Genomic DNA, 9346 nt, shown 5'->3' on the forward strand with positions numbered 1-9346 from the left:
CATATTATATAGTAAATATATGTTATATTATCTAGACTGTGATATTACTCTCATGTACAATCCAGTTCTACTCCCCTTTACTCTGCCTCCTTCCTCCGTGACTTCCTGTCCCAGCAGGAAGTCCATGTCAATAATGTGATGTGCCACTGGCTGCGGGGTCAGCGCGTCGCTAACATAAAGACGGTGGCCTGGATGGTCACACTGAGTGACGCTCTGCACAACTTCATCGACGGCCTGGCGATCGGAGCCTCTTTTACCGTGTCTGTCGTCGCTGGTTTCAGTACCTCCATCGCCATCGTCTGTGAGGAGTTCCCCCACGAGCTCGGTGAGAGATCAACCAATCACATGTAGACTAGTGGTTAGAGATCAACCAATCATACGTAGCCTAGTGGTGAGAGATCAACCAATCATATGTAGCCTAGTGGTTAGAGTGTAGAGGAGGTAGGTAGCCTAGTGGTTAGAGTGTAGAGGAGGTAGGGTAGTCTAGTGGTTAGAGTGTAGAGGAGGCAGGTAGCCTCGTGGTTAGAGTGTAGAGGAGGTAGGGTAGTCTAGTGGTTAGAGTGTAGAGGAGGCAGGTAGCCTCGTGGTTAGAGTGTAGAGGAGGCAGGTAGCCTAGTGGTTAGAGTGTAGAGGTGGCAGGTAGCCTAGTGGTTAGAGTGTAGAGGAGGCAGGTAGCCTAGTGGTTAGAGTGTAGAGGAGGCAGGGTAGCCTAGTGGTTAGAGTGTAGAGGAGGCAGGTAGTCTAGTGGTTAGAGTGTAGAGGAGGTAGGTAGCCTAGTGGTTAGAGTGTAGTGGAGGCAGGGTAGCCTAGTGGTTAGAGTGTAGAGGAGGCAGGTAGTCTAGTGGTTAGAGTGTAGAGGAGGTAGGTAGCCTAGTGGTTAGATTGTAGAGGAGGCAGGTAGCCTAGTGGTTAGAGTGTAGAGGAGGCAGGGTAGCCTAGTGGTTAGAGTGTAGAGGAGGCAGGTAGTCTAGTGGTTAGAGTGTAGAGGAGGTAGGTAGTCTAGTGGTTAGAGTGTAGAGGTGGCAGGTAGTCTAGTGGTTAGAGTGTAGGGGAGGTAGGTAGTCTAGTGGTTAGAGTGTAGAGGAGGTAGGTAGCCTAGTGGTTAGAGTGTAGAGGTGGCAGGGTAGCCTAGTGGTTAGAGTGTTGGACTAGTAACCTAAAGGTTGCAAGTTCAAATCCCCGAGCTGACAAGGTACAAATCTGTCGTTCTGCCCCTGAACAGGCAGTTAACCCACTGTTCCTAGGCCGTCATTGAAAATAAGAATTTGTTCTTAACTGACTTGCCTAGTTAAATAAAGGGTAAAAAAATAAATAAATAAATCTAGAATTGCCTTTGTTTTTTTTTATAAGCAGTTGTCATTAAGTGATTGTACAGTAACAACAGTAAGCAACTTTGGCTGAACTAAACCGACCTTCATCTGAAAAAACGATAAAAAAAATAAATCACATGGCTATTTTTTTGTTGTTGTTAATAAACATAACTAAAAGCCGTGCTGGTTCCTCGATGTGTCCACTGTGTTCCTGAACCTGTCGCTGTCTCTCCGGCCCTTCCTTCAGGGGACTTTGTGATTCTTCTGAATGCTGGGATGAGTATCCCCCAGGCCGTCTTCTTCAACCTGCTGTCAGCCATGTCCTGCTACATCGGCCTGGCCTTCGGCATCCTGCTGGGGAGCAACTTCGCCCCCAACGCCATCTTCGCCATCGCTGGGGGAATGTTCCTCTACATAGCACTGGCAGACATGGTGAGTAGAATGTTCCTGGTAGATATGGTGAGTAGAATGTTCCTGGCAGACATGGTGAGTAGAATGTTCCTGGTAGACATGTTGAGTAGAATGTTCCTGGTAGACATGGTGAGTAGAATGTTCCTGGTAGATATGTTGAGTAGAATGTTCCTGGTAGACATGGTGAGTAGAATGTTCCTGGTAGACATGGTGAGTAGAATGTTCCTGGTAGATATGGTGAGTAGAATGTTCCTGGCAGACATGGTGAGTAGAATGTTCCTGGTAGACATGGTGAGTAGAATGTTCCTGGTAGACATGGTGAGTAGAATGTTCCTCGACATAGCACTGGCAGACATGGTGAGTAGAATGTTCCTGGCAGACATGGTGAGTAGAATGTTCCTGGTAGACATGGTGAGTAGAATGTTCCTGGTAGACATGGTGAGTAGAATGTTCCTGGTAGACATGGTGAGTAGAATGTTCCTGGTAGACATGGTGAGTAGAATGTTCCTGGTAGACATGGTGAGTAGAATGTTCCTGGTAGACATGGTGAGTAGAATGTTCCTGGTAGACATGGTGAGTAGAATGTTCCTGGTAGACATGGTGAGTAGAATGTTCCTGGTAGACATGGTGAGTAGAATGTTCCTGGTAGACATGGTGAGTAGAATGTTCCTGGCAGACATGGTGAGTAGAATGTTCCCGGTAGATATGGTGAGTGACATGGGAGAATCTCAATTGCATTTCCTTGATTCCTTGCATTTCTCGCAGAGGGGCGGGGGGGGGGGGGTCTTGAGGTGAGGAGAGAGGATGCTAGGAATCAAGGAAATGCAATTGAGATTCTCCCATGATGCTTCCCCCACCCTCAATGCCACCTGATCTGCTTCAACTCCCAGATTACAACGCTTATCCTTTAGATCCACAGCTGACTGACTTACTGAATTTACTTGAGTTTTTAACTTGTATGTGCTGTGTTCTACCATTCATCAACCTTCAGCTGCCAAGCGGGGCGTACATGTAGTAGAGAATCGGGACCTAACATTTCAATAGCTCAGTAGTATATCTATATTGAGTTTAGTATGAAGGTTCTCTGGTCTTGCAGGGAGAGCAGACGGGCCATTATATTTTTTAAGGACCCAACCACTGAATGACCCAGTCGACAGTCAGTTTCTCATCATACCATACTGTACGTGTTATCACAGCTGCAGAGCTGCTTCTATCCCCCCCCCCAGGAGGGAGGGAGAGAGGGAGGAAGGGAGGGAGGGAGGGAGGGAGGGAGAGGGAGGGAGGGAGGAAAGGACTGAGGGAGGGAGGGACTGAGGGAGGGAGGGACTGAGGGAGGGAGAGATTGAGGGAGGGAAGGAAGGAGGTATGGGAGGGAGGGAGAGACTGAGGGAGGGAGAGACTGAGGGAGAGACTGAGGGAGAGAGGGAGGGAGGGAGGGAGCTTTATTGACTGTAAAACAGTGTGACCTGATGATAGCTGCTGTCACATCCTGACCATAGAAAGCTTTTATTTTCTATGGTAGAAAAGGTCAGGGTGTGACTGGGGGATTGTTCTAGTTTATATTTTCTATGTGGGTATCATTGTCTCTAATTGGGGATCATACCTAAGTAGCATTTTCCCCACCTGTGAGTTATGGGATATTGTTTATGTTTAGTTGCCTGTTCGCTCTGCATTGTCGTCACGGTTCATTTATTGTTTATTGTTTTGTGTTTTGCTTAAGTTTCACTTCTTTCATTAAAATATGTGGAACTCTACGCCTTGGCACGACCATCATTATTACGAACATCGTGACAGCTACAATGGAGAGATAGAGAGAGGGAGGACAGTAGAACGAGGGAGAGAGCGGGAGTGAAAGAGCGAGGGAGAGGGAGAGAGACTGAAATTATTCTGATATCTTGGGAAGAAACAGAATGCGATATTTAACTGTTGGTTCTGATTTCAGTTCCCGGAGATGAACGCCATCATGAATGAACAGGACGGGTCGACGGTGACCAATGTTATCTTCTTCCTGATCCAGAACGCCGGGCTGCTCACCGGGTTCGCTATCATCCTGCTCATCACCATGTTCGTTGGTGAGATCAACCTGGGTTAGAGCCGATGCTGTCGCTATAGAAACGCTAGATGATTGACAGGGGGGTTGTTTTGAAGCCACTGCGCCACCATCTTTAAAAAAAAAAAAAAATGAAATACCGTAGACTTCATTTCATTCCTATGGAGGACTGCTCCTTCTGAGGAGTACCAATATGGTGGACGGTGGCTTCAGAGCCTGTCATTGACCAATATATAGCATCGGGCAATCTAGTGTTTCTACACATCATTGGGTAGAGCTGGGTGAGAGGGAAGAGAAGAACAAGGGAGGGAGAGAAAAACGAGAATGAGAGGAACAATGAGAGAAATATATCATTTCAAAGAACAAAACGTGAATGAACAGAGCAGCTTTCATTCCACTCACATCGGCCCACGTCTTGTCTTACACTAATTGTTTACTGGGAAACGGAAACCTTGTCCTTTTGTTTTGTTTTTTCTTCTGACTATCGTTATATTTAAATAGAGGGAACAATCACGTAACTAGTGTAAATGAAATGAAGAAACAATGTATTTAAAACAAACGTTTTCAATAAATTATTTTTTCAGTCTTTACAATGTTCTTGTGAACTTGTCTTGCTTTTACTTGAACTGATTGACTGGATCTGTTGTCTCCACCAATGATTTATATATACACTAGATGACTGGTAGGGGGCGCTGTTGAATCACCGTGCCGCCATCTTGGAACTCCCCCACCATAGTAACAAGTATTTCGGAATCTATAGAAATCCATTTATGAATGTCTACATTCTTCTTTGCCACATTTCTTCTATTACAGACACCTTCATTCATACTGGTCCTTCTGTAGCTCAGTTGGTAGAGCATGGCGCTTGTAACTCCAGGGTAGTGGGTTCGATCCCCGGGACCACCCATATTGTATGCACAGACTGTAAGTCACCTTCATTCATACTTTTAAATGATATTATGTGAGCTAAACATAACTAATAAAAAAACAAACATTTTATTTCAAGTAATAATAATAACAATGTCACAAGAAATACCTAATACACATAAATCTAAGTAATGGAATTAAGAATATATAATTATATGGACGAGCAATGTCAGAGCGGCATTGACTAAGATGCAATAGTATAGAATACAGTATATACATATGAGATGAGTAATGCATAGACTAAGATACAGTAGAATAGTATAGAATACAGTAGATACATATGAGATGAGTAATGCATAGACTAAGATACAGTAGAATAGTATAGAATACAGTATCTACATAGACTAAGATACAGTAGAATAGTATAGAATACAGTATCTACATAGACTAAGATACAGTAGAATAGTATAGAATACAGTATATACATATGAGATGAGTAATGCATAGACTAAGATACAGTAGAATAGTATAGAATACAGTACATATGAGATGAGTAATGCATAGACTAAGATACAGTAGAATAGAATACAGTAGATACATATGAGATGAGTAATGCATAGACTAAGATACAGTAGATGGTATAGAATACAGTATATACATATGAGATGAGTAATGCATAGACTAAGATACAGTAGAATAGTATAGAATACAGTATATACATATGAGATGAGAAATGCATAGACTAAGATACAGTAGTATAGAATACTGTATATACATATGAGATGAGTAATACATAGACTAAGATACAGTAGAATAGTATAGAATACAGTATATACATATGAGATGAGTAATGCATAGACTAAGATACAGTAGAATAGTATAGAATACAGTATATACATATGAGATGAGTAATGCATAGACTAAGATACAGTAGAATAGTATAGAATACAGTATCTACATAGACTAAGATACAGTAGAATAGTATAGAATACAGTATCTACATAGACTAAGATACAGTAGAATAGTATAGAATACAGTATATACATATGAGATGAGTAATACATAGACTAAGATACAGTAGAATAGTATAGAATACAGTATATACATATGAGATGAGTAATGCATAGACTAAGATACAGTAGAATAGTATAGAATACAGTATATACATATGAGATGAGTAATGCATAGACTAAGATACAGTAGAATAGTATAGAATACAGTATCTACATAGACTAAGATACAGTAGAATAGAGATCTACATAGACTAAGATACAGTAGAATAGTATAGAATACAGTATCTACATAGACTAAGATACAGTAGAATAGTATAGAATACAGTACATATGAGATGAGTAATGCATAGACTAAGATACAGTAGAATAGTATAGAATACAGTATATACATATGAGATGAGTAATGCATAGACTAAGATACAGTAGAATAGTATAGAATACAGTATATACATATGAGATGAGTAATGCATAGACTAAGATACAGTAGTATAGAATACTGTATATACATATGAGATGAGTAATACATAGACTAAGATACAGTAGAATAGTATAGAATACAGTATATACATATGAGATGAGTAATGCATAGACTAAGATACAGTAGAATAGTATAGAATACAGTATATACATATGAGATGAGTAATGCATAGACTAAGATACAGTAGAATAGTATAGAATACAGTACATATGAGATGAGTAATGCATAGACTAAGATACAGTAGAATAGTATAGAATACAGTACATACATATGAGATGAGTAATGCATAGACTAAGATACAGTAGAATAGTATAGAATACAGTACATATGAGATGAGTAATGCATAGACTAAGATACAGTAGAATAGTATAGAATACAGTATATACATATAGAGTGAGTAATGCATAGACTAAGATACAGTAGAATATATAAATACAGTACATATGAGATGAGTAATGCATAGACTAAGATACAGTAGAATAGTATAGAATACAGTATATACATATGAGATGAGTAATGCATTAAGATACAGTAGTATAGAATACTGTATATACATATGAGATGAGTAATACATTAAGATACAGTAAATAGTATAGAATACAGTATATACATTAGATGAGTAATACATAGACTAAGATACAGTAGAATAGTATAGAATACAGTATATACATATGAGATGCCATTATAGTAAGTATATACATATGAGATGAGTAATGCCAGATGTGTAAACATTATTAAAGTGACATTATAAAAGTGCCATTATTAAAGTGACATTATTAAAGTGCCATTATTAAAGTGCCATTATTAAAGTGCCATTATTAAAGTGCCATTATTAAAGTGCCATTATTAAAGTGCCATTATTAAAGTGCCATTATTAAAGTGCCATTATTAAAGTGCCATTATTAAAAGTGACTAGTGTTCCATTCCTTAAAGTGGCCAGTGATTCCTAGTCTGTCTATAGGCTGCAGACCCAAACATTTATTACATCCAATGTTTCCATTATTAAAGTGGCTGGAGTTGAGTCAGTATGTTGGCCGCAGCCTCTCTGTGTTAGTGACGGCTGTTTAACAGTCTGATGGCCTTGAGATAGAAGCTGTTTTTCAGTCTTTCGGTCCAGGCTGTGATGCACCTGTACTGACCTCGCCTTCTGGATCGTAGCGGGTTTAACAGGCAGTGGCTCGGGTGGTTGTTGTCCTTGATATTTTTGGCCTTCCTGTAACATTGGGTGCTGTAGGTGTCCTGGAGGGCACGTAGTTTGTCCCCAGTGATGAGTTGTGCAGACAGCACCACCCTCTGGAGAGCCCTGATGTTGTGGGCAGAGCAGTTGCCGTACCAGGCGGTGATACAGCCCAACAGAATGCTCTCAATTGTGCATCTGTAGAAGTTTGTGAGCGTTTTTGGTGACAAGCTAAATTTCTTCAGCCTCTTAAGGTTGAAGAGGCACTGTGGCGCCTTCAGCACACTGTCTGTGTGGACAATTTCAGTTTGTCAGTGATATGTACACCGAGGCTAAATTTAGTAATGAATAAATTGAGAAAAAAAATAATTAAATGGACAATTCTGTATACTGTCTTGTGTAAGATTTAAATGTTGTTAGCAAAGGTGTCAGCTAGAGATGATGTGCAGGAGCTTGCAGGGATTTGTAGTTTTAAATCATGATTTTGTAGTCTTCAACGATGTCTACTTTGATGCTAATTAGCATTTTCATGGGGGGAACAATGAAGGGTGGAAAAAAACCGATTGGAACCATTTCCCTGTTTGACTGCTAGGTTTTATGGGTATTATGACTCATACTGTGGGGCTCTATGGCCAATACATAGTGTAGCATCAGTAGTTCAGGGTTTACATACAATAAGGGTACTAAACTCATACCAAGGAGGGCCTCGTGTTTGCAGGTTTTTCCTTTCGAATCAAATTGTATTGGTCAGTTAAGTCCTAGACAACCAGGTGAGGGGAGGTCTTTACTAATTAGTTACATTAATTCACCAATCAAGTACAAGGGAGGAGCGAAAACCTGCAGACACTTGGTCCTCCGTGGAATGAGTTTGACAGGTGATATTTATTGAACAAAAAATATTAACTCAACATGCAGCAATATCAACGATTTTACTGAGTTACAGTTCATATCAGGAAATCTGTTAATTGAAATAAATGTTCATAAATGACCAGCATGGTCGAATAATAATAAGGCAGAACAGTTGAAACTGGAGCAGCAGCACGGCCAGGTGGACTGGGGACAGCAAGGAGTCATCATGTCAGGTAGTCCTGGGGCATGGTCCTAGGGCTCAGGTCCTCCGAGAGAGAGAAAGAAAGAGAGAAGGAGAGAATTAGAGAACGCACACTTAGATTCACACAGGACACCGAATAGGACAGGAGAAGTACTCCAGATATAACAAACTGACCCTAGCCCCCCGACACATAAACTACTGCAGCATAAATACTGGAGGCTGAGACAGGAGGGGTCAGGAGACACTGTGGCCCCATCCGAGGACACCCCCGGACAGGGCCAAACAGGAAGGATATAACCCCATACAGTAGAGAGGCTATATACAGTAGAGAGGCTATATACAGTAGAGAGACTATATACAGTAGAGGCTATATACAGTAGAGATACTATATACAGTAGAGGCTATATACAGTAGAGATACTATATACAGTAGAGGTTATATACAGTAGAGAGGCTATATACAGTAGAGAGGTTATATACAGTAGAGAGGCTATATACAGTAGAGAGGCTACATACAGTAGAGAGACTATATACAGTAGAGGCTATATACACTAGAGATACTATATACAGTAGAGGTTATATACAGTAGAGAGGCTATATACAGTAGAGAGGCTATATACAGTAGAGAGGCTACATACAGTAGAGAGGCTATATACAGTAGAGAGACTATATACAGTAGAGAGACTATATACAGTAGAGAGGCTATATACAGTAGAGAGACTATATACAGTAGAGAGTCTATATACAGTAGAGAGACTATATACAGTAGAGAGTCTATATACAGTAGAGAGGCTATATACATTAGAGAGGCTATATACAGTAGAGAGACTATATACAGTAGAGAGACTATATACAGTAGAGAGGCTATATACAGTAGAGAGACTATATACAGTAGAGAGTCTATATACAGTAGAGAGACTATATACAGTAGAGAGTCTATATACAGTAGAGAGGCTATATACAGTAGAGAGGCTATATACAGTAGAGAGG

General features: G+C 40.5%; 1 protein-coding gene across 9 annotated transcripts in view; it reads left to right on the forward strand.

Annotated features, from left to right (window-relative positions):
• slc39a8 (solute carrier family 39 member 8) overlaps positions 1 to 4364 on the forward strand; it is a 46907-nt gene extending 42543 nt beyond the window's left edge. For 5 of the 9 annotated variants that reach the window (XM_046367596.1, XM_046367598.1, XM_046367600.1 and 2 more), the window contains exons 6-8: positions 118 to 325; positions 1558 to 1742; positions 3664 to 4364. In XM_046367596.1, the coding sequence (XP_046223552.1) occupies positions 118 to 325; positions 1558 to 1742; positions 3664 to 3813 (543 nt within the window). In that variant the 3' untranslated portion in view covers positions 3814 to 4364. Of the gene's footprint in view, positions 1 to 114; positions 326 to 1557; positions 1743 to 3663 lie in introns of all 9 variants that reach the window. The other 4 variants (XM_046367597.1, XM_046367599.1, XM_046367601.1 and 1 more) reach the window with 1 other exon arrangement.
• The last annotated feature ends 4982 nt before the right edge of the window (positions 4365 to 9346 follow it).

The sequence above is a fragment of the Oncorhynchus gorbuscha genome, linkage group LG10, assembly GCF_021184085.1.
Source record: "Oncorhynchus gorbuscha isolate QuinsamMale2020 ecotype Even-year linkage group LG10, OgorEven_v1.0, whole genome shotgun sequence".
NCBI lineage: Eukaryota > Metazoa > Chordata > Actinopteri > Salmoniformes > Salmonidae > Oncorhynchus > Oncorhynchus gorbuscha.